Source organism: Pogoniulus pusillus, chromosome 35 (genome assembly GCF_015220805.1).
Source record: "Pogoniulus pusillus isolate bPogPus1 chromosome 35, bPogPus1.pri, whole genome shotgun sequence".
In the NCBI taxonomy this organism is placed as follows: domain Eukaryota; kingdom Metazoa; phylum Chordata; class Aves; order Piciformes; family Lybiidae; genus Pogoniulus; species Pogoniulus pusillus.
In genome coordinates, this window is record NC_087298.1 from 14,235,816 (window position 1) to 14,260,413 (window position 24,598).

The 24,598-nt window shown below is 54.8% G+C and overlaps 3 protein-coding genes across 9 annotated transcripts in view; 1 reads left to right on the forward strand and 2 right to left on the reverse strand.

Moving 5' to 3' along the window:
* Nucleotides 1-1,518: 1,518 nt before the first annotated feature.
* Nucleotides 1,519-8,676, reverse strand: SET (SET nuclear proto-oncogene). The gene is made up of 8 exons (XM_064171266.1): nt 8,320-8,676; nt 7,000-7,057; nt 5,914-6,056; nt 5,194-5,297; nt 4,906-5,019; nt 3,621-3,791; nt 3,354-3,500; nt 1,519-2,447 (listed from the first exon to the last, which is right to left on the reverse strand). The coding sequence occupies exons 1-8, from the start codon at nt 8,390-8,392 to the stop codon at nt 2,424-2,426; spliced, it is 834 nt and encodes a 277-aa protein (XP_064027336.1). The 5' UTR covers nt 8,393-8,676; the 3' UTR covers nt 1,519-2,423.
* Nucleotides 8,677-17,259: 8,583 nt separating this feature from the next.
* DYNC2I2 (dynein 2 intermediate chain 2) lies at nt 17,260-23,878 on the forward strand. Its single transcript, XM_064170969.1, has 9 exons — nt 17,260-17,396; nt 18,089-18,343; nt 19,407-19,516; nt 20,340-20,497; nt 20,909-21,018; nt 21,650-21,814; nt 21,958-22,217; nt 22,955-23,112; nt 23,522-23,878. The coding sequence occupies exons 1-9, from the start codon at nt 17,319-17,321 to the stop codon at nt 23,758-23,760; spliced, it is 1,533 nt and encodes a 510-aa protein (XP_064027039.1). The 5' UTR covers nt 17,260-17,318; the 3' UTR covers nt 23,761-23,878.
* Nucleotides 23,869-24,598, reverse strand: part of SPTAN1 (spectrin alpha, non-erythrocytic 1) — a 50,470-nt gene continuing 49,740 nt past the window's right edge. For all 7 annotated transcript variants that reach the window (XM_064170962.1, XM_064170963.1, XM_064170961.1 and 4 more), the window contains one exon: nt 23,869-24,178. In XM_064170962.1, coding sequence (XP_064027032.1) covers nt 24,053-24,178 — 126 coding nt within the window. In that variant the 3' untranslated portion in view covers nt 23,869-24,052. The remainder of the gene's footprint in view (nt 24,179-24,598) is intronic.

Here is a 24,598-nt window from a genome sequence, read left to right on the forward strand (position 1 = left end):
GCACCCACTGGACACAGCCAAGCTGGGCACAGGGAGCACACCGTGGCCACCTGCAGCCCATCTCCAATGCTAGGAAAAGAGCCATGCAGGTTGGAGTCACAAATGCACCTGATTTACTCATCAGCTGTTGCCAGGAGTAAACCCTGAAGTTCCCAAGAAATTCAGTGTGATCAGTACAGTAGCGAAAGTGTTTTGACACCCTGTAAAATCCTGAAGAACGTGGAAGAAAAGTCTCAGAAGCAGCATTTCATTACCCAGACTTCTCACCACTTCATGGCATTTGACTTCACAGCCCCTGAAGATCTGAGCACTTTTTTCAAGGCAGATTTCAAAGGTTTTCTGCTAGTGAGCAGCAGAGGTGCAGCAAGAGTAGGGAAAATCTTTTCCTGAAGAATGACAACTCAGACCACAAGAAAATTAAGTAATGAGGCATCAGTGCCCCTCTGCCACAACAGGGAGCAGGTCTCAATCTCACAACAAAAAGAAATTAAGTGGAATAATGTACAAGGTGCAGCTCCAACAGGGTTTGCTCCCTCTGCCTAGAAGGCAAGAGGCCATCTCCAGCTTGTTTGACTGCTCTGTGAGCAGGCTCAAGGCAGCAGCTCTGCCTAGGGCTTGCCTTATTGCCCCTCTGGTCACGTGCAGACTGGCCATGGATTGAGTCAAAGCTGGAACAGACACTTAGAGGATGTTTTCCCCACAGGTCGTTTGGATGTGTCTGTTGAGCATCAAAAACCGATGAACGTGATGCTGGCGCCAATGTAGTGAGGAAAAATAATCCAAGGTGGCAGCGAATCTTCCCCAAAGCCTGTTCTGCCTGACATCCAGAGCCAGCTGTTGAGCTCTACATCAGCCAGAGCACAGCACCGTAGAACTTACATTGCACTGTAAATACCAGATCCAGTAGCCTGGATGTCAAACTGCTGCAAGCTCTCAAAATGCAGTCTGCTGAACCAAAGAGCAGTTACCTAAACACACACACAGAGGCTGCTGCCAGCAAAGACAGCAGGGAGAGAGCAACTCCATACACCAGCTGGGCTGAGGATCTTGCCCTTTGAAACAACCCCGTGATTATTACCTGGAGCTCTGTTTCCAGCTGCAAAGATGTACGTGTACACACCCAAAGCTTATTGCAAGACCCCTTGCTCTTTTTGTCCTGAGCTTGCATGAGCTCTCCCTGCAGCTTGATTCACTGGAGACTCAGCACTGGAGACCACTGGAGCATCTCTCCAGGAATCAAGTGATCCTACTTCTGCAGAACAGGGAAGGAAACGTCTGTCCTTACACAAGGCAAATCTGCAGCCCTGCCCTACAGCAGATCAAGGGATGATGTGCAACAGTTAAATCCCAGAGGAAACATTTCACCAGCACTGCACTAGTGAGAGCTGAAGAAGGTGCCAGAGGCTGCTCACAGAGCTGTACTGGCCACACACCAGCCAAGTGCCCTGAGACCCACCAAGGCACCAGCAGCAAGTTCAAACCAGGACATGACAACCTGGTTTCAGTGAAGACCAACCCTTTGTGTACACATTTAGTTTTATTGTAACAAAGCAACTTGTACACTTTAACGTTTAAAACTCAGCATCTTTCTTTCCTTTCCAGTGAAACAAAACAAAAAACAAAACAAAACAAAACAAAAAGATAAGAAAAAATAACCAAGAACAAAATTACAATAGAGAATGGCAATTCCAAATAAGATCCTACAGGTTCTGCTGATTCTCCATCAAGTGGCAGGGCTCAAATTGATCATTAGGAGAAGATTTCATTTTAAAAGTGTCATCTTAAACTGCAGGGATGTTTGTTAAACATCACAATTAAACATGCCAAAGGAGAAGAAGCCATGTTGTCAAAATGCCCACTCAACCCACCCCCAGCTCTGAACCCACCCCCGCTGACCTTCTAGAACCCCAGGTTGGTGTTTTTTTTTTTTTTTTTCTTTTTCTTTTTTTTAAAACAAGAGAAAGTAGACAGATACATGTTGGTAAATGCTAACTGTCCATATTCACATAGAGACACAGTGTAATCTCTGAGCCCAATATACAGAGAAAGGAGGAAAAAAGCTAGATTCTATGCACTACTACACAGGGGCCTAGCACCCTTCAGCTTCCAGCAGAGTGAAGGGAGCAGAAGGTTTTCTTTTTTCCCACAGAACATGGTGTGTTGATTCCATAAACAGTTTTTTGTTTTGAGACAGAAAGGGATAAAAATGAACTTGAAACAGAAACTGGTAGATTCTTTTCCACTGTACTCTGCTCAAGGTATGCCCCCAAAATAAATTGTGAACCATGGTGTAGAGGAGAGAAAAAGAGACCTCAAGAGAACAAGGCGACTGAGCACAAGAAAAAAAAGACAGCAACTTGCTCCCAGGGACTGGAGAAAAATTAAAAAGGTAAAAAGGGGGTTTGGAATCCATCAGTGTTCAATCAGTCATCTTCTCCTTCGTCCTCCTGTGGGAAGAGAAGCAAGGACGAACATCAGTCGGTAGGCTGCAGCTGTCGCGAGCTCCCAAGTGCGGGCACCAGCACTTTCCCCTGCCCTGCAGCACCTGGTGCCATGCTCTCACTGCTTGTGAGCACCCACTCATATGGGAACCAGTGAGGAGCTGCATGTCCCAACAAGAACTGTCAGCCTGGAACTACTGTGACGTGGAATCACTACAGGAACAGATACGAGTTCAACACAAAGTGACAAAGTGAAGGGCTCATCTTCCTTCCCCTCATTTTAAACTCCCAAGAACAAAGCACTTCAACTTGCAGATGCCAGACTCTAGGCTGCACAATGGAGCCCAGCACCCTGGTGCCCGCAACAGTCCTGCCTCAATACAAGTCATGCTTTGCTGCTGAGATTCAGGCACACCATCAGAAACAGACATTCTGAGCTGGAAGTTAACAGCACTGTGAACCCCCCTGCTGCCACAGGACACATCCAGTTCCTGAACCCTCAGTTTGAGCTGTGCTGGCCATAAGCAGAAACAGGCCAGTGGGTGGGGGGAGGCAGGACTGGCTGCATCAGGAGCAGGTACTGGCAAGTAAGGCCTCTCTGGAATGTCCACTAGCATGGGAGCCTTCTACTGTGAGAGATCCCAGCTCTTCCAGGGCCCTTCCCTTGCCAGCTCTCTGCAGCTGCTTCCTGTACACACACAGAGCTGCACTGCAAGCCCCACCCCCGCACACTGCTGCACTGGAAGCTGCCACAGCCTCAGGTGCTGACAGTTCTGCTTCTCCTCTGCAAGCCCTTGCCAATGGTCACACAAACAACTGTTCCACCTCTGCAACAGGGCTCAGTGTTCTCACAGGACCCCTTCTCGTGTCTGATTCCCACACACCTGAGATGAAGTGCATAAGACTACTCACCTCTCCTTCCTCTCCCTCATCGTCGTCTTCATCTTCCTCCCCTTCATCTTCATCTCCTTCTTCATCAATATCCTCCAATCCTTCTTCCTCTTCATCATCATCATCATCCTCCTCTCCCTCTCCTTCTTCATCATCCATATCAGGAACCTTAAGGACACAGGTGGTGTGTTACCAACAGCGACCAAGCCACTAGAGTTCAGTGGCCCCAGCCCAGCACTGCACCAGGCACCGAGCAACCCTGGAGCAGCGGCTCAGGGCTAGACTCACCAAGTAGTACTGCAGTGGGTTGGGCCAGATGTCATCCTTGATGACTTCTCCTAGCTCATCAGCCCCTGCATCAGAGTGGTCAGTGAACCAGGTGAAGAAGCTTTCTGGCTCTTCATGCTGCCTCTTCCTACTGGCTTTGTTCTGTGTCTGGCTCGAACGTTTTGTCAGATCCTGAGAAGGGAGTGAAGAAGTTCCCTAAGAAACGGCCAAGTAGTCTTCACCTCTCCGAGTAAGTGCCACAGAGAAACCCACTGCTCTGAACCACCACAAGTCACCTGCCACTCCCCTCTGCAGGGAGAAGTCTTTAGGAAAGCTGTGGGGCAAATAGCAGGGAAGGCACTACTCAGCCACCTGCCTTTTGATGAACACCAGGCAGCAGCAAAGGCTGCGCTGCAGCACTGACAGTCCAGGGGGTCTCACACTGCCACAGGGGAGCACGATGCATGTGTATGACACAGAGCTTTACAGAGCTCACAATGACTAAATGCTGTTCTGAGAGGAGCTGCTACCTAAACACAATCTGAACACCAGGTAGTTCTCATCCACACCTCCAAGTTCTGCCTTTAACCTGATGTAAGAGCTGCCTGTCCTTCTCAGCCTGAGATCTCTCTGCAAGTCTTCAGGCATCCTTTCTAGAGAGGCAGAAAAATGTGCACTGCACTAACTTCTAAAATGTGGTCACAAGAAGGTATTTGAGTCCTGCTCTCACCACCTCAGCTCAGAAGTTTACTAAGTTTGCAGCAATCTGTTTGCTAAGTCTGATAACAAAATGATTCAACAGCAGCCCTCAGCTCTTTTAAATACTCATTTAAAGTCTTCAGGTCCACACAAAAGTTCCCAGATTCTACAGAAGCTGACAGCAGAGGATATCTGAACAGGGTGATAAGGCACCCCCCAGCTGCTGCAGCCTCCCTGGCGATAGTGGGCTGGAAATGAAGTTGAGAAAAGGCAACAGCCCAGCCAAACAAATTAAATCACATCCCACACGAGACCTCCTAGACCTGCTGTCCTTGGAGCTCCTCACTGAAAAGCTGTTTCAGGAGAACAGGAACAGACCCTGCCAGAAGCAAGCTAATAGCCCTGCTAACCCCTCCACTGGCTGCTCTAGTGCCTGCACTGCTTTATTGGTGGTGCTCAGTGAGCAAGCTTTTAGGGACAACAGCAGCTGTGTGTGCCAAGCAGAGAAAAGGGAGGACAAAGCAAGTCTCCGACAAAAGAGAAAGGGAAAAGGAAGACAAAATGATGGTACCAGAGGGCATCAGCCACTCCCCAGGAGCACACTCACCTTCCCAGATTTCCATTTGATCTCAGTTGATTTTGAAGATGGATCTCCACTTTCATTGAGGTGAAACTCTTTGGAGAGAACTTTATTTTCAAAGTAGGGATTCTCATCAAAATACTGGAGATGAAAGTAAAGAATTAGGACCCACACAGTGCCAAGATATGCACCAGGTCACACTTGGTACTAAACAGACACCTGAGGAGGTAAGTTACAACTGACCCAACACGCATGAAAAGGCCTCCCACGAGCCAACATAAAGCCCCCAGTGAAGGAGTGACTTGGAGCACTTACAAAATCTATTCTGTAACCTGATTTGATGTCTTCGAATTCTGTCACCTCGACTCTGGTCAGATAATGCAGTGCCTCCTCATCCTCTTCTCCCAGCAGTGCAGATACTAGGACAGAATCAGGGACCCCTCGTTAAAGCAGCCAGTGTGCCTCACGCAGCCGAGACACAGGAAACTGGCGGCAGTTGAGCTCCGGAGGGCAGCGAGACGCCTGCCCAGCTGCACGCCCATCGCGCTGCTGGCATCTCCTGAGGGGGGGGCACCACATTTGCTCCTCATGGCACTGGGTCAGAAAGCAGCAGCAGATGCCTGCACACCCCAGCCCTTCTCTCTGAACACATTTCCACAAGCGCAGCTTGCCCTGCCTAAGCAACCACAAACTTGTTTAGTCCTCTCCAGGCCTGCTGTCAAGAGTCCAGAGCTCACCTCCAATTAAAAACATCAAACTAGCACCCTTGGGTTTCTTTTCATTTTCTTTCAAGAACCCAGTTAAGAGGAGTGGGAAGCTTGGCATCTCAAAGGCAGAAAGAAACCCAGCATGGGATTTTAACCAACAAGAGGCTCCTCTGGTCAACAAACTTCCAAACGTGCTCCAGGACGAGAGGGAAGCCTGCGCACACCCAGCAGCTTTCTCTTTGCACGCAAGCACAACAGCAGCCCTGGGAACCCAGAGAGCTGCAGGGCTCGCAGGAGCAGCACAGGCTGAGGGACGTGAGGGACATACCTTGTGGGTGGTTGACAAATGTTGTTACCCAGAAGTTGGGGATTTTGGCGATCAGCTCTGACCTCTTCTGGAAGAATGGCTGGCGGAGTTTGTTGTATTTCTGTTCTACTTTCAAGATTTCCTCGCTGGCTTGCTCATTCAGTCTGCAACAGAGGGAGAACCAAGCTTTCCAGACTCCTCAGCAGGAATGCACTGGGCCTTGGAAGGGCCCGGCCAGACCAGTCTGCGACATTCAACAAGTGAGACAGCTCAGAGCGAGTCCTGAGCTTGTGCCGACCACAGAACACACGCAGAAGCATCCCCCTGGTCTGACAGAGATGCCCCCGAGCACAGGGCCTGCCCCGCAGCACTGCTGAAGGGACAGACCCTTCTTTGTGCAAGCACAACTTCACCTCTGCAATGCTTTGTTTGCCAAAGATGGCAACGCACAACACCACCTGCTGCTGCCCAGCTTCTGGGCAGGGGAGAGAGCAGCAACAAAGCCATTCTGCACCCCACACAAGGAACATCTGAAGGCTGGGCCCTGATACTGCAACAGCTTCCCAGGGCCAGAGCCTCAGCAGCCTGTGGCCTTGGTCAGGCAGTCTGCATGGAGATAAGGCATAGGCAAATGCCCACACAGAACCCACAGAGCTTTGGCACATGAAACCAAGAGCTTCATGGACACTTTTGTGCAATACTGGATGAGCAGGCAAATACCCAGTTTGAAAAGCAGAATACAAACTAACTTCCCAGTCAGGTTTTGGTCCTGCTTACAGACACGAAAACACTTTCGCGAAGTGCACACACAGGAACCAGAGCCAAACAGTGAGAAATAAATCTCCATTACCAAAATTATTACAATTAACTTTAAATTCGAATTCCAGCTTTTAAGTTATGCAATTAAACAAGGAAGAAAGATACTTCTTCCAATTTCCTATACATAAATGCCTCTTACATCTCATCCGGCCAGAACACGAGTGAATCTTGGCAGAGTTTGAGCTGAGGGAGAACTAAACCCAAGTGCTCACAGTAGTGAATATTCAGCTTCTTGAAAGTTATGTTTGCATTTCTGCTAAAGCAGCCCAGAAGTCTGTTAGCATTTACCTGTCTATTTCGTTCTGTACTTCATCAATGTGTTCAATTGCTTCCTGTTGCTCTTTTTCTGAAAAACAAATGAAAATGCATCAAAATCTCAAGTCTGACATCATCTGGAGGTTCCACTTGAGCCCACTCCTAGTCCTCTCTTTTTGAAGCACAGAGATGCTCCCATGAAACGTCTCAAACATTCAAGCTGCCTCTGTGTCCTGAGGACCACTGCTGAGTGCTGGAAAGTTTGGGGAATGGCCACCCGAAAGCAAGTTTACCCCCAGAAATCACAGCATGTCTTCCTCTAGTTTTTAAAGTCAACTTAAATAAGTCAACCGGGACAGATCCGGGACAGTTTAATTAAAAGCAGCAAGCCCTGTCTCCAGAGACCAACACGTCTGAAAGAATGCGAAATGATCTGGTGAACAGAAGCTTCAATGGAAACCACGCCGCCTCCTGAAAACCGCGGGGCAGGTTGGAAAGGGCGGTCACAGGCCGGCAAGGCTTCCCGGTGGCGCTCGGCAGAGAACTTCTCCCCGGCGGAGCCCGGCCGCACTGTGCCCTGGCTGTGTTCACCGATCGCGCTGGGGATGAATGAAGGCAGCGGGAAGCAGTCAAGCGGCGCAGCACACTCACTCCTGCCGCGGGGAGCTGCCCGCACGGCTCAGCCCGCGCTCAGAGACAACGCTCCCGCTCGTCCCTTCCCCGCGGCTCGCATACGGAAAGCACGTGTGCGAGCGGAGCTGGCGGCGGCCGGAGAGCGCTGCGCCCTGCCCGCGGCGGTGGCCGGGAGGAGACCCGCGGCGCGGCGACCTTTACAAACGCCAGCGGGGCCAGGGCGGCACGTGGGGCCGGCGCGGGCCGTTCCGGCGCGGCGCCGTCCGAGCACCGCGTGGTTGGGCGGGCGGGCCCCGGCGCGGCTCCATCCCGGCGCGGCGGGGCAGTACCACGCGGCCGCGGCGTCGCCGAGAGCAGGAGGCGGCGAAGCATCATGGCGGCGGTGGCGGAGCACAATGAGCCTCCGCGGATGCTGCTCCGGGAGGGGGGGGGGGGGGGTGTCCCGCTGCTCCGCCAAGGCCGCAGCGCCCCCCGCCCGGCCCCGCCTGCGCCCGTGGGGAAAGAGGCCGGGCCGGGGAGCGGAGACAAAAGGGCGCTAACATGGCCTCCTCCTGCCGCTGCTGGGGCCTGCACATCCGCCCGGCCGACCCCGCGCTCTTCCCGCCTCCGGCCCGGCCGCGGCCCGTGTGGCTGGGGAAAATGGCGGTCGGTGCGGCGCGGTGCGAGGCGGAGGCCGCGGCGGCTGCCGTCATTCCCTTCCCGCCCCCGGCGCGGCCCTACCTGAGGTCTCGTCGGCCCCATCGTGGTTGGAGTTCAGCTCCTTCTTACTGACTTTGGCCGCCGGCGCCGACATGTTGGTGGCTACGGAGCGGAGCGCGGAGGGAGGGGGACTGTAACGGGACTGAGCGGAGGGGGAGGGGGGGGGCCGGGCACAGACTCCTGCTGCCGCTGCTGCCACCGCCTCTCTGGCTCCCTCCGCCGCCGGCGCGCTCCGGCGTCCCTCCACCCGGACCTGCTGCGGCTCCCGGGTAACAGGGGGCGGCAGCGGCGCTCGCACTGCCTCGCTCTCTCCACCACCAGAATCGCGACCGCCGCCGCCTCCTGCTGCTGCTGCTGCTGCTGCTGCTGCTGGCGAGGGGCGGGCAGCGCAGGCGCAGAGCGCCGCTCCGGGGCACGGGGGGACGGCAGCGGCAGTGCGCAGGCGCCGCCCCCTCCCCCCCGGCAGCGAGCGCGAGCGTGCGCCGTGCGCCGTGCGCCGGCCCCGCCCCCTCCCCGCGGGCGGCTGGCGCGCGTGCGCAGAGAGCAGGCCCCCGCGGCCCCGCCCCCGCCCGCCGCTCCACGCCGAGCGCCCATTGGCCGAGCATGCGGCCTCGCGGGAGGGGGCGGGGCCGGCCGCGCGGAGGCAGAGGACGGCGCGAGGCTGTGAAGGGCGGCGCCGCGCGCGAGGCCTGCGCGACCCCTCCCGGCCCCGCCGCGGGGGCGCCTCGGAACCGGGCCGGGCCCCGGCTCCGCTTGAGGGCGGGCTTGGGAACTAGGCGCAGCCGGCCCCTAAGCGGTTCCGACACCAGTCCCGCGGCCTGGCCCGTCTCCCCAGGACCAGTCCTGGCACACAGCGTCTGGCGGTCGCGTTCCCGCCCTGCCGCGCTTTGGGGACACGGCAGCTCCGGTCTGACTGCACTGCCGCCCGCGGCTGGAGCACAGCCCGGCCAGCAGCGCCGCTCCTTCTGTGCTGAGGGCGCAGCGGCCCCGCCAGTCATATCCAGCGCACCCGGGTGCCGTGGAGCACGGCTCTAGAAGGTCATGGCGCCCAGGCCCTGCCAGGTGCCAGCCACCTGCCGCCGCAGCCGGAGCGGCTGACTTAGCTCTTCCTGTGCCACCTGTCCTGCAGAGCGCGGTGCAGCGGCACAGCCGCAGCCCTTCTTTCTGCTCCTCTTAAAGCAGCAGCTCCGGCACTTCCCTGTCAGAGCAGGCAAGTCCCTGGCAGCTGAGCGCTGCCGTACAGAAACGAGAGCAGCTTCCGTGGTGGCTGATCTCTGCTCACTGTCATATCACCTCCCTGGTTGGTTCCTTTTCTGTCTCTTCCAATTGCCTTTCCAATGGTCTTCTTCAGCTAGGCCTGGATTCATTCCTGCCTCAGAGCTTTTCCAGTGCCTGCTCCCACCTGTTGCTTCCAAATCAAAAAAGCTTCCAATTGCTTTTTACTTCCAGCTGTCACTTCCCACCAGCTTTGTCTTTGCTTCCATTGCCACCCACAATGGCTGTCACATGCCCACGATTTGTAATGTGCTTCCCCTTGCTAGCAGAAAGGGAGAGCAGCTGCCACCCCTCGATGCCCTGCTTTTAGCTACAGCCGTGAGCACTGTCAGCTGCTGGCCACAAAAAGTAACCAAAGCATCATAACTTTTTAAACAGGAGATTATGGAACCCTTCCCAAGAGGACTGGCGGCAGGCTTTCCTGAAACCCGTCGTCATGAGATAGCTTCTCTCATACTCTGTGTCTCCCAGAATCAGTTCATCAGTCAATACAGATATCTTCACAAGGCAAACTCCAAGCAGCATCTCCTGTGTTTGCTCAATGAATTGCTGGGTATTCCTCCATGAACTGGTTAAGGTGATGCACTGATGTATCTGGAACTGTGGTGCTGTTAAAAGCATTTCCATGGTCCCATGAGCCAACCCTAAAGCTAGCAATTCTCGAAAGTGCATGTTCATAATGCGATGGTATTAAAAGAGACACTTTTAAAGTATATTGAAATTTGAAGCACAAGTTCCTGTACTTCCAAGTAAAGAGAGAAAGCAAAGAAGTGATCAGATTTTCATAGAATCATAGATTCAAACAGGTTGGAACAGACCTCCAAGCTCATCCAGTCCAGGGCTGTCCTACCCTCCAACAGGTCCACACCTGTTTCTAGCTTGGTGTCATCTGCAAACTCACTGATGCTGGACTCAATCCCCTTGTCCAGATCATCAATAAAGATACTGAACAGGACTGGGCCCAGCACTGATCCCTGGGGCACACCACTAGTGAAAGCTGCCAATTGGATGGGGCACCATTCACCACCACTCTCTGGGCCAGGCCCTCCAGCCAGTTCTTGACCCATATCAGAGTGCATCTGTCCAAGCCAGGAGCTGCCAACTGTGCCAGGAGCTGCTTGTGGCAGACAGTGTCAAAGGCTTTGCTGCAGTCCAGGTAGACTGCCCCACATTCACCAGGCAGGAGCCTGATCATAGAAGGAGATCAGGTTGGTCAGGCAGGACCTGCCCTTCCTAAACCCCTGCTGGCTGGGCCTGATCCCATGGTCATCCTGGAGGTGCTGTGTAATGGCACTCTAGACGACCTGTTCCATCACCTTGCTTGGTACTGAGGTCAGGCTGGCAGCTTTGTCATTTCCCAGTTTCTCCCTCCATCCCTTCTTGTGGATGGCATCACACTGGCAGGTTCCAGTCTTTGGGGACCTCTCCACTGAGCCAGGACTGCTGATAAATGATGGAGAGCAGCTTGGTCAGCTCCTCTGCCAGCTCTCTCAGCAGCCTGGGATGGATCCCATCTGGTCCCATGGACTTGTGAGGGTCCAAGTGGCTCAGCAGGTCCCTTACTGCTTCCTCCTGGATTACAGGGGGACTATACTGGTCCATCTGCCAGCTCAGGAAGCCACTTGTCCTGGAGACAACCTGCCCCACTGTTGAAGATTGAGGTGAAGAAGGTGTTAAGCACCTCTGCCTTTTCCTCATCTTTTGTTACTATATTCCTCCCTGCATCTAATAAGGAGTGGAAGTTGTCTTTGCTCCAGCAAGATGCAAGTTCTTTCAATTACTTCCTTTTTTTCCCCTTGCTTCCTTCAGTTCAGTGCTGGGGATGTGCTGTTTCCAGCTACTCAACAAATCCTTTGTCCTAACTCTTCCTCAGTTTTCTCCCTGTGAGAAAAGTTGCATTACCACCAATCCATCTGCTCCAGTGGTACACCCTTGTACTGCAGCTGCCCAGGTTCCTGTGCTGTAGTGGCCTTTGAGCAGAGCCTGGCTTACACAATCCAGCTGCAGTCTGACTCCTGATGAAAAGTCTCCAAACAACAGCTGTTCACAGGCTGAGACCCAACAGCAGTTCACAGAGTGATGCCTTCTCTGCACTCTCCTCCTGGTTTTACAGAGAGATAAAGGAGTAAGACCAAACTACTGAGTAAGAGGAGTTCTCAAGCCCCCAGAAGGATGAGGAGAGCAGGTGGTGGCTGCTGCAGCTGCATTGGTTTGCTGTTGGTGCTGGCTGCATCATTAGCAGGTATGCTCAGGAGCAGCACCACAACTCTCAGCTCAGCCTGAAGCTGCTCCTCTGTGTAGGTGCCCCAGAGCCCACATGGGTTCCTAATGCAAGAAGAAAAATGGTATCTAGGTGGTATAAAGCCTAGCTCCTGTGAGCTGCCTGCTGCTACACGAGAGTCTCCAAAGTCCCATCTGACCTGCACATGTGTTAGCTGTCTCTAATATCTCTGACACCATTACCAAACAGAAAAAACATCCCCAGAGCCTAAAGGTGTCATCGATAAATATTCCGTTGCCTCTTCCCCTGCTTTCTAAGGGCTTTTCCTTATCTGTAGCTTTCAGTCACTGTTGAGAGGTTCAAACGCGCTCCTCCCGCGCCAGGACTCAGAGGGGGTGTGGCTGCATCCAGAGGGCGATGTCCTGCTCCCTGCAAGAGCCCTCTCAGATCACAGCAAACACAACAGGCAGGACCTCTTTTTCCTGATCTGTACATGCTGTCCAAGCAGCTGTGCTGCCCATGTCACAGATAGCTCTTTTCTCTCTGTATTCCTGCTTTTTCCTGAACTTCGGGATGCTCAAGCGGCAGGACTCTGCTGGCTGTGGCATCTTTCAGGCTCAGGGGTTCTCTGCTGCTGCCACAGAAGAGAGTTGGATCGATGCAGCCTGATCGGTGGCAGCGACTTTGTCAGACAAATTAAACAAGTGGCGTTGCTTCTCCTTTCTTGTTATTTGGGATCTGTGGGGGATTAGCAGCAGCTGATGGTGGTCACTGGTCTAAGAGGTCACACAGAGTGCAGCAGGAGCTGCAGGTGTTTGTCAGCAGTTGAACAAGCAGAGCTTCTTGGTAAAGATAATCTCTGCTCTGCTCCTGGATGCAAAGGTTCAGATCTCCCAATGTCTCTTTCCTTAGCTAGGTTTGTCACTACAAAAGTCATCACTAGTAACTATGCCTGCTTTCTGGAGTGCCAAGTCAGCTGTACATTTTAAGCATGAACCTCTCACTGGGCAAGCAAGATCAAAAACTGTGCCAGACCCTGAGCCAGCACTGCCTTCAAGGGTTTCTGCAGTGCAAAGTGGGCACACATAAAATGGTGCAAGTCAGTGTAATTAATATCAATTTAAGATTTGTATAGCCCCTCGTCCCAAAGGACCTCATAGGCTTCAGAGAAATTACTGCAGAGAATCATAAACCAGGGATAGTTTTACCACTGCTGAAATGCAGCCAACTGCATAGCAATTGCACATCTGTGCTGGGACCTTGCCTTCCACAGCCCCCACAGGACTGCCTCTGCTCTAGGAGTAAAGATTCCTCATCGGAGTGTGAGGCAGAATTTCTTAGTACACGAGAGCTTTCAAACTGCTGCGTCCAGCAGTGAGCGGAGTGCTGCAGGCAGCACAAGCACATGGAAGCCTGCAGTCGATAGGAGGGTCTGAGCGCCCTGTCAGTGCTGCCTGCAAGGAGCAGGCAGAGCCACACTAGCTGCTGTGCTGTGCGCAATCAGCCTGACAGCCCTCAGAAGCTGCCGAGGCTCCATCACCCTACAAAGACAGTTTGGCACAAGTGTTGAACAGGCAAACACTTCCCCTCCAACTGTTTATCCATCCCCACAGGGCACAGACCTGCCCAGCCAGGTGCTTGCTGTAGAGCCCAGTGCTCAGGTAATGATGGAAGAGTCCTCCACAAGTCCTCACAGTTGGTGCAGTTCAAACCCTCAGATGAAAGTACTGGCTGCTAGGTGCCCTGGAAGGGGATGGTGTTCAGGAGCATGTACCGCAGGGAGTGGTAACAGTATGCAGCTGAACAAATCTAGTGATTCCAGCTGGGTATTTTTGGTCAAGTTCCCATTAGATGCCGTTGCTAAAGGCGATTTTTATTTTTCTCTCTGCCAGCTTTTGTAACCCACCATAACCCTTCCCTGGAATCTGTGAAGAGCTAGAGTTGTCTACCACTTGTGCTTGTGCCCAGATAGTAAAGAGGCAGTCAAACAATGAAAATCTTTAATGGCAAGTCAGTGACACCTGGGACACTGCTGAACAGGAGATGTAAGCTTCGCAGGTGAGAGGGTGCTCAAGAACGTTACTAGAGCACTGTCAACATTTGGGCTCACCGGGGCAGTCACCTATGTTTTTCCCCAGGAAGGGCAGCAGTTAAGCCCCTGCCCCACTGCTCAGCCAGCACAGCATTTCCAGCTCTGTAGTCTCGAGTTGGCATCACTCAGGTGCAGTGTCTCTGGAGTCTTGTGTAGTAGCGACAGAAAAGGTGAAACAAAAAGAGGAAAATATGTAGGGATCTGTCAGAGCCAGGTTTTGCTGCGATAATACACTGTACACATGACTGCTTTCACCTTCGAGTGCCAAAGCTCACTAATGTAGGGAAACAGCAACAGCTGTGAGCAAAGTGAGCCCATGCTGGTGAGCGCTGGGGGGCTCCTCTGCAGAGACAGCACAACCCATGAGTCCCCAACGTCAGGTCCACCAAATGCTGCAGGAGTCGCAAGCAGCGAAGACCTGCAAGTGGAACTTGGCTAATTGTGTTGGTCTGGAGGAACATTCATTGGTTTGGCATTACAGTGTTGTTAGCATGCACAGGGTTGTGCCCATGAGCCCTCTGCACAAGGTGCTGTCTGCACCAGGACATAGTTTGACAAATCTGCTTTGGTCAGTTCCCACTTGTGCATTCCCCACCACACATCTCCCCCTCTTCCCCTTCATGCTGTGCCCAAATTGTGCCAGTGCATAGCCCCACACTAAACTGAATCTGGAGACTGATTTCAATTGGAAGCGGTTCACCTAAGTCCTGTTTGTTTTAACTCAGGTACTCTGATCTGGTTTCCTAGTGCAGATGCATGAACAGTGTTACAAAACAGAGGCTCCTGGGAAGAGAGCAATGAGCAAGGAAAGATTAAGGAATGGGTTCCCTAAGTCTTGCTTACTTAGAAGAGGTGCAGTTAAACTGTGCCCTTGAGCTAGACCAGCTGTGGCAAAGCTGCAGTTGCAACTGGTGTGAAAACAACAGCAACAGGTTTTTGCTAGGTTTGATTTAAATGAAAACAAATGAGTGGTAGATGCCAATGAAGAAAGCAGCAGAGCTGCCACCTCGGGTGGCACAGAGATCACTGGCAAAGTCACCCTTGCCCTCTCAGGTTCCAAATCAACATCTCTCAGAAAAACCCTTTGAGCCTGTGTTTGTGTTTGCAGTGGAGGTGCTGGGACACCATGCCAGCTGCCCTTGCCAGGGGCAGAGCAGAGCCCGTGTGTGTCCTCCCGAGCTGTGCAGCTGTGACTCGACTCGCTGCTGCTGGGCTCCAGGCAGTGCCAGGTCTGTGGTGGAAGTGCTCCCTGCTTTCAGGTGACTTTGCTGACTGCTCTGGTCGGGGCAGCACCGCCTCCTTCAGATCTCGACAGTCAGCAAGTGCCGGCTGTTGCTGTTCCTAGGCCTTCTGAGAGGGACCAGCACGAAGGAAGCAGGGAAGGCAGAAATGAAAGGGCAGCAGAGGCAGTATCTGAAGGCTAAAAATTTTACTGACATCCATTCAGTTTCCTGCAGGGTCTCCTTCAAGGCCTTTTTCCTGAGATCCAAGGGGTCTTGAGATTCAGAGACATTCAGATGCAAGGCTGGCCTCTGAGAGGTATCACTGTACTCCTGGATAATCACCACAAAGAGCACTCCCAGACTGCTATTGAAACCTCGGCCAGATACTACTGCTGCAGAGAGCAACAAAGAGATGCTAACATAATTTGCTACGAAGCCTCAGTACCCTCATTAACACATCCTGAGTGTCTAGATCTTTGAAAATCAGCTTTATAAAGTGACTGTCAGAGTTAATTCATTCTAAGTGCCTCCTGTCACATCCCAGCACCACAGCAAGCTCTGCCGGACCCTGCTGATGCAGGAGCCCCAAGGTTTTTAGTAGAGATGCAGCTACTCTGCAGTTAATGAAGGTGCAGGCTGTTGCATCAGCAGGGGGCTCTTAGGCAACACTAGAGCAACATGCAAACGCCTTCGGTTAACTGGTACCGAAACCAGGAAAAGTTTCAGTTAGGGAGACGAAAAAGTGAGCACAACAGAAAGGCAGGGATCAGGCATCACAGAACTTGTCAGGAAAACGTTTCCAGACTCGTTTGGGGCTGAAGGGTGGCAGCAGGCTCCGGGCTCCCCCTCCTCCTGCCTCACAACCGCATTTCAGCTCCAGGACTCCGTCCCCAGCACTGCTGCTCACAAACGTTCCATAGGCCGTGGGAACGGAGGGGAAGGGGCAGCGCTATCCCCGCTTGTGCACGGAGGCTGCCCAGCGCCTCAGCAGAGCTCCCTTCTGTAATTCATCGTCTGGGTAAATCTTCACTGCTGCTGCCTCGAGTATTTGCTAGCTCCGGGGGCTCACACAAACCATGCCCTCTCTGACCCTTACAGCTCTTTCTCCCCGGTGCTTTCCCCGCACTGCTCTACCTCAGGCCTCTCTTGTTCGTTTTCTCGTGCCGATTTCCTTCACTATGTTAAGGTGAAAACTTCCAACGCTTTGTCTTCGGAAACAGAGAAGGCAGAGCACAGGCGAGCACTGCACTAACAGTAGCTGCTTCACAGAGCCCTCCTGGCCTCGGGCTGCTAACAGCCTCTCCCAGCAGACTCCGATTTCACCTCACTGCCACTGCAGCCCGGTTAAGGCAAACCGGCAATGTCCGCGCCAGAAGGGCAGGGCTTGCCCCAGCGAAACGCTGGCGGCGTGAGGAAGGCCCGGCCTGCTTATGCCGCGGTTAAATTTAGCCTCTGCGCTCATCTCAGAGTTGTTTCAGGGGACTCAGAGAAGCACTAAGCACAGCCATGCCCTCAGCGACACCGCTGCAAGGACGTGGTGCCAGCAGCGGCTGCTCCTCACACGCCGACGGCCGCAATGCCCGCACGGAAACGAGACGGGCACGAGGGCACGGGGCTCTGCCGCATGCCCCGGCAGGAGCGCGTCCTCCGCGACAGCCGCCCCGCAGCCGCTCACAACGCGTGCTGCCCGCGCACCGCCCGTTCCTCCTCCGGGCTCCGCAGCGCGGCCCCCGTCCCGTCTCCGCGCACCGCCGCGGCATCTGTCGGCGGCTCTCCACGACGGGGGCCCAGCAGCAGCCGCAGGAGCGCAGCGCGTACCGCCGGGCGCCGAACCCCTGCTCCTCGGCACCGCCTGCCCCGCGGCGCGGCTGGCCCCGCCGCGGAGAGCCGCCCCCGCTCCGCGGCCACCCCGCGCTCCGCTTCGGCGCCCCCGCCCAAGGCACCCCGGCGCCATCTTGACTCCTGGCAGCACCGGTGTCCTCCCGCCTGCGCTGCGGCTCCCGGTGGGGGGACGGAAGGGAAGGAGGAGGCCCTCTAAGAGCAGCAGCATTAGTACAGGCGCAGGCCTGTCCTCCGCCCCGCACGGCGCCACCCAGCGCGGCCGCTCCGTGCCCTCTCCCAGCATGGCGCCCGCCCGGCGGCCCCGGCGCCCGCGGACGTCACCCCGCAGCGCCCCGCCGGTCTCCATGGCAACGCGCGGGCGGGCGCCATGTTCGCGGACGGGACGGCGCCGGGCGCCCATGTGCCGTCGCTGCGGAGGGGCGCCAGGAGCACTCGCTGCGAGGCGGTAAGAAGCTGTGGAGGGGCGCCAGGAGCACTCGCTGCGAGGCGGTAAGAAGCTCCAGGCCACCTCGGGGCCTCGGCCCCGCTCCGCGCCGCTGTACCGCCGCGAGGGGCCGGGCGGCCTGTCAAAGCCGCGGCGCACTGCGCCTTCCGCCTCTGGGCTCGCTGAAGGGGCAGCCGCGCCACGGCCTGTGACTTCCGTGCCCATCGGGAAGCCTTCGCAGTGGAGCCCTTCCCCGCTGGAAGTTTGCTTCCCGGCTAGTGCCTAGGTGTGAGCCCGCGGTGCCGGTGCCAGCCTGCTGCCTCTGCCCGCTGGCAGCCTTGTGCTGGTTTAGGCCCGTTATACAGCCTGGCGAGGGAACAAGCAGGTAGCGTGAGAACAGATGGCGCAGCGCTTGCCGAAGTGCCCGTGGGGGCTGTTCCTCTGGGGGCTCCCTGCCTTTTGACTTTCCCTTGTGTGGGTTCTGGGCTGTGGAGCCCGAACCCGACTGGCATTTGAGCACTGGCTCGGATCAGACCGTGTGGTTCTTACAAATACATCACTGGAGGCACCTTGCTTTTACCCAGGAACCGCAGCCCTGCAAATGTGCTTGAATGTCTCTGTGAAAGCCCAGAAGTGGAATGTGCTTCAGGTATTTTGTACAACACTTTTTTGAGGTCTGTTTGGATTGCAAACTGTCTGTCTTCTTTCACTAGAAAAGCTGCCAGACTGGGAAAATCTCCACAGCAGAAACTGCAGTGCAGTCCCGTAGTAATCAAGATGCTGCTGTGCAGACCGATCAAAGGGAGGATGCTGCCCAAGGCTTCCAGCAAGAAGTCCAGGTGGATTACACTGGCCTTCTCTCATTCCTTCAGAGAGTGGAGGATGCTGTTATCAAAGAGCTAAATAAGAACTGGAAAAGCCATGCCTTTGATGGCTTTGAAGTGAACTGGAGAGAGCAGAACAAAACAGTAAGTTGACAGAATTCGGATCCTTGTGCCTACCTAGGCAGAGCTGGCTGCACTGGCTCTTACGGGTCAGTTCTGTCTCTTTCTGCTGTGAGTGTCCTTGTCAGAGTGTAGCAGTTGGAAGTTAGGAATTGTCCTTTCCTCTAGCTCTCTGCCTTTCTCAGTTCTTGCTAGTGACTGTTGCAGCAGCTCTGTGAGGAGAAAGCCTGCGGTAGATATAGACTTACCTGCAGCTTTGAGCAGCCCTTTCAGAGCATGACAGCCTGGCAGGTATCTAGGAGCAGCTTCAGGCAGGGCTCTGGCAGCTCTGCCTGCTTGGGTTGTATCTCGAGGCTAACGGGGAGCAGCTTGTGTCACCAGGGTACAATGGTGCCATAGTGTTCAAGCCACTTCTTGAGAAGATTTGTGAGTCCCAGGCTGCCCTGAAGTGCTGTAAGCCCTCACTGCATGGAGTTTTGGAGCTGTACAACCCTGAGGGGTGCATGAAGGGGCAGCTGACTGTGAGTGACAGTTTAACAGGGCCATGTGCTGGGGGATTGGCTCCCAGTAGGAATCCAACAACTCTTTCACCGATGTCTCTGTGCTGTTTGGGCAGAGGGGAAGACAGTGATGGAGCCCTGAGGCTGATGCAGGGGTGTGTTAGGAGATGATTGCCCTGAAGCTGGTCTGCTGGGGTTGTTTAGCCTGGAAAAGAGGAGGCTCAGGGCAAATCTCATTGCTGTCTACAGCTACCTGAAGGAAAGTTGTAGCCAGGTGGGGTTGGCCTCTTCTCCCAGGCAACCAGCAACAGAACAAGGGGACACAGTCTCAAGATGTGCCAGGGGAGGTCTAGGCTGCATGTTAGGAGGAAGTTGTTGGCAGAGAGAGTAATTGGCATTGGAATGGGCTGCCCACGGAGGTGGTGGAGTCTCTGTCCCTGGAGGTGTTGAAGCCAAGCCTGGCTGGGGCACTTAGTGCCATGGTCTGGTTGGTTGGACAGGGCTGGGTGCTAGGTTGGGCTGGCTGAGCCTGAAGGTCTCTTCCAGCCTGGCTGATTCTGTGATTGAGTTCTATGGTTCTCTCGCAGGTGCTGTGTCTGCACACTCTCTCGTTCCCAGAGGCTCAGCAGCAGAAGCTGCAGGTCACCAGTGTCTCCTGGAACATGACAGGAGCTGTCCTTGCCTGCTCCTATGGCCAGTGAGTGTCTGAGGGAACGGAGAGCACAGCTGGGGTCACCTGATGGTTCAGCCTGACTTCAGTTCTACACTCGATTGCTTTATCTGCAGTAATAACCAGACACCCACCCCTTCTGCAGGTGGAAGGATTCATATTCAAAGAAACAAGATCTTAGGGCAGCCTAAAATTATAGCTTTGTTTCTTGTGCCTTCCTCTCTGCCCCAGAAGTGGACACCTGGACACCTTCACTTGTACTGAGTGGTTTCTGGATAGATTGTGAAGAGCAGGTGCCCTTGCAAATGCAGATAGGTGAGGCCTGGCAGTGTGTGTTCATCATTGCTAAAGATCATGGTGGTGAATGTGGGCTCTGCACCCAGGTTGAAGCTGGCTCCCATTCATGCCTGCCATGGACACCTGCAGCAGCCTCTCTTGTGCCCTTCTGCTGCCCTCAGTCCCTTCTTCCTTCTGCCTTGTATGAAAAGCCCCGGCACAAAGCATGTCTGTAACTGCATAGGGAAGAGTAAACCAGGGCAGACTGCTCTGTTTTTTGCTCCCTCTGCACTCCCAGCCCACAGCCAGTTCAGATTAGTGTGGGTTCCCTGCAGCTGCCCGTGGCAGGCCTTGGAGCAGTGAAGTGTGTCTGAGGTTCAGTGGCTGCAGTGTGTCCTGCAGAGCACTGAGACATCCTGCACATGCACTGTCCTGCAGAGGAGTTTTGTCACCTCAGTTTTCCTTGAAGCCACAAAGCAGCATGCTTGCTGGCCCATGGGGCACACCAGAGCTCTGCTGGGCTGGGGATTTTCTGCAGGACAAAAAAGGCAAGCTGTGGCTTTCTCTTCTCCAGCCTGGATGATGGGGATTGGAGCGCAGCCAAGTCCTATGTTTGTACCTGGAATCTGGACAGGAGAGGGCTGAATCCCCAGCGCCCAGACCTCGTTGTGGACGTTCCCAGTTCTGTCATGTGCTTGGCTTTCCACCCCTCCCAGCCATCACTGCTAGCTGGTAAGTTGCTCTTACCTTGGAGCCTGATGGAAATCTTCCCATAGTTATGCTAACTAGGATCAAGTTTTGTCTCTCTCAGCTCTGCCTGAGATTTCTAACAGCAGTTAATGGTGTGTACAGCTCCTCAGGCTGAGGAAGGCAGCTCATCACCATCATCAGCTGCACACTTGCTGCTGGTCCAGTGCCATCTGCATGTGCATTATCTCAGAGAGATGGTAGTTGGCAGCTCAGCTCTGGGTGTTGGTGGGCATTGCAGGAGCACTGTACACCAGAGCGGGCAGGCCCAGGTGTAGCTGCAGTCCTTGGCAACTGGCAGGACCCTTCCACCATGGCTTCCTCTGGGTGGAAGGACCCTTCCACCATGGGTGTTTGTTCTGAGCTGTGAGCCCTGCTGTGTTTTTGTCCTTTCAGGAGGCCTTTTCAGTGGGGAACTGGTGGTGTGGGATACCAGCAGAATAGAAGACCCTGTGGTCTGGAGGACAGGGATGACAGCTGACACCCACACTGACCCTGTCTATCAGGTAACAACATCCACAGCAGGCAGGGCTGGGGCAGCTGTGTGCCACTTGAGTTCCTATCCACTCAGGCTGGGACATGGCTGTGCTTCTGGTCTCCCTTGTTAGCTGTTTTTTTCCCCAAATGAGGCTCCAGAACAGGCATTTGCTGAACTCAAGCACTTGCTGTGTGGGATGAGCAGGTCTGTGCCCTGCTGTTTACTGATGCAGCTAACAAGACGTGAAAACAAGCAGCAAAGTGTCCCTGATGCGTAGCTGGGAGCTGAGCAATGTGCTCTGAGCACGGCAGGCTCTGGCCTCCTGAGGACTTCCCTTCTGTGGCCCTGAGACTCAGGGCACTCTGAGCAGTTTCTCCTGTGAAGGTCAGGGCGATGCTGTGTGCTGTAAACACCACACCTCAAGAGTAATGGCATCTGACCCCTAGCGCCTGCACCCCAAGATTCAATCCCAGACACCCAAGCCCTGTTCCTTCCTAGAAGCTATGTCTGTGATCCGGCTCCAGTAGGGACTGGTTGGGATCCAAAAACCCTGGCTGCTGCCTGGCTCTGTTGTCCTGGCAGGATGGGGGTGGGGTGGGGGTGCAGGCTGCTAAGTGGAGAGCTGGTAGCTGTGGGACTGCCCCTGCTGTTCGGGACAGGTTAGCTGGGTGCCTGATAGCAGGCACCGGAGCCACCCGCGGCTGTGGAGTGCAGCACCGGACGGGAAGGTGCTGGTGTGGCACGAACAGGATGGGCACCTGGCCCTGGCCGGAGGCTTCGCCGTGGGGGCGCAGCACATCCAGCACAGCACCCAGGTGAGGAAGGTGAGGCCAGCAGCTGTGTGACAGACACCACCCATGGGGCAGGAAAAGCCCTCAGGGCATCCCCACTGACCCTGATCCCCGTCTCCCTTCTCACTCCAAAATCGCTGCCTCCAGCTCACAGCGGCTTTGCCTCTCTTTGCCAGCTGGCTCGGGGCGAGGCAGCAGTGGGTGTCACCTCGCTCTCCTTCTCGCCCTTGGATCCCTGCGTGTTGGTGGTGGGTGTGGAAGGAGGCTCCCCTATGAAGTGCTCCACGGCCGCGGTGACAACGGCGCTGCAGCGGCCGGGCGGCTGCACTCCCCGCCGGCTCCCCGCGGAGCTCGTTCCTCCCAGCGCCCCCGCGGAGCTCGTCTTCGCCCCGCACGCTGGGCCTGTCTACTCTGTCAGCTGCTCCCCCTTCCACAGGCAAGTTGCAGACAATGCCTACCTCCGAACGTGCACTTTGCAGATGGCCCTAGGGAGCCTGTGCGCAAGCTCCAGAGCAGGGTGTCCTGGCTCTGGAGACTCGCTCAAGTGACTGCCCATCGTCAGTCCATTGGCTCTGCTGATGCTGCCCACACTGCCCCCTGTATGTGGGGCCAATGCCAGTGACACAAAACAGCATCTGCAGGCAGGCCAGCATGGACCACTGGCACCTTCCTCAGCTCTACCCAGCCGTGAATGGCAGAAGGGATTTAAAGACAAGGGGAGGAGCCGAGAAAGCCATTTACTGACCAGCGCCGAAGTGAGCTGCCCCTCAGCAGCTGTCCAAGGTTAAACGAGCTCCCACTCCTGCCGCGCTGCCCCGACAGCTGTGACAGAGGCCCCAAGCCCTGTGGAACTTGCTGACACCTCAGGTTTGCATTTCATTTGCGTGAGACAAGCAGAGCTCTGACAATGCTTGGCTGTAGCTCAGCAGTTTTCAGGCATCCCTAGCCTACCAGGAAGGCTCTGTGGCCATGAATCCTCATTAAACTTGAGGGCAGCACAAAACTCTCTCCTCAGCCAAGAGGAGCCCTTCAGGTCAGGACAGGGGTTGGAAGTCCCTGCTCTAGGAGCTTTCAGACCTCTGCAGAGCACCAGCATTGCCCAACATTGTGCTGCTGTAGTGAGCTTTGTTCAGTAAGAACAAAACCAACATTTTTTTTTTCTCCCTCCCCCAGGAACCTCTTCCTGAGCTGTGGGACTGATGGCCAAGTCCACCTGCACTCCTTGTTGCAGGCCCAGCCCCTCCTGTCGCTCCAGCTGTCCCAGCAGTACCTCTTCTGTGTGCGCTGGTCCCCAGTTCGACCACTGCTCTTTGCCGCTGCAGCTGGGGAAGGTGAGCAGCAGCAGGGGCCTGTGCTCAGACCAGGGCTGGGCTGAGCATGAATTGGTATAGGGGAATGACACTGCTGCACTGCATGTAGGGACATGAGGCATTTCTAACCAGCAACTGTCCTCCTCTGCTGCCTTTACATCCCTGAGTGGCTGGGCAACAGCAGTAACAGGGCCAGGTTCCTGTGCCTAGAACTCATCCAGCACCCTTGGTTTTGCCATCTGCTTCCAGAGCTAACAGTTTAAAACAAGAACTTCCCTAGGAAACGGCCCAAACACTTTTGAGCTAAGGCATGGAGATTCCACAGCATTTACCAAGCTGGTTTCAGGCCTGGCAGCAGTGATGGCATCTTAGAGGGAAGGGGAAACAGGTGACAAAGAACAGCTACATACTAAGTGTTTTTGTTCTGCAGGAGTTGTGCACCTGTTTGACCTGGAGAAGAGCTCCCAGAAGCCTGCTGTCTCCATGAAGCAGGCTGCGGGGCAAGGCCCCGTGCACTGCTTGGAGTTCAACAGCAGGCAGACACAGCTCCTGGCAGCAGGGGATGCCACTGGCACAGTCAAAGTCTGGCAGCTGAGCTCTGACTTCTCTGAGCAGGGGCCCAGGGAACTGAAGCACCTGGAGCAGCTGGCGAGTGAGGTCAGGGACTGAGAGCAAGCCTCCAGGAGCTGCTCGCTCACTTCTGAGTGCTGGCCAGGAGCAGCTCGAGTCTCACCCAGCTCAGTGCACTCTGCCTTTAAGCATTAAACACAGGAAGTCTGTGGTTCAACCAGGAACTTTATTGAAGCACACTGCAAGATACTCGTTTTCCCTAAGTTTTAAGCCAAGCAGTTTAAGGTTACATCATAAAGTAACATCGATTATTGTAGAGCACACAGACACATGCAGAGCTACAGCCAGAGGTGAGCATGTTCCTTGCACCTCCTGGCAGTGGTGTTTCAGGTCAGTTCACAAAGAGCGAGCGTGTGAACTCGATGTAGTCGTAGGCAGAGGGCAGCTCTCGGCCCTTGCCGTCCATGTACGGCTTCATGTGGGAAATGCAGTAGTCGGCTTGTTCCCTGGTCAGGTTCTGAAAAACAGAGAGGGGCAGCTGCAGAGGGGCACCCACAAGCAGCCATCCCCTCCCCAGAGATCAGGGAAAGGCTGGAGCAGCTGAGCTGTGCCTGGCATGGAAATGCTCTGGCTGCTGACACTGGGTGGTCAGAAGCTGGTAGGCATCACCTGAGTCTTCTCACCAGAGAGGACAGCAGGTAGCTGGTGGAGGACATGCAGCCTCGGCTCCTCTGCCAGCCACAGGGGTTCAGACAGGAGGAACTCTGTGCTGAGTTCCTGAACCCCTGCATCGTTGCCTGCAGAGACATCTCCCTCTGCTCACCCAGGTGATTAACACAGAGGTGGGGCTCTGAGGAGAGGCAGAGCAAGCACCCTCCCCACCCAGGCCTTTCAGCAGCTCTTTGGCAGCTGCAGCTTTTCCTTTTCCTCTGTACAG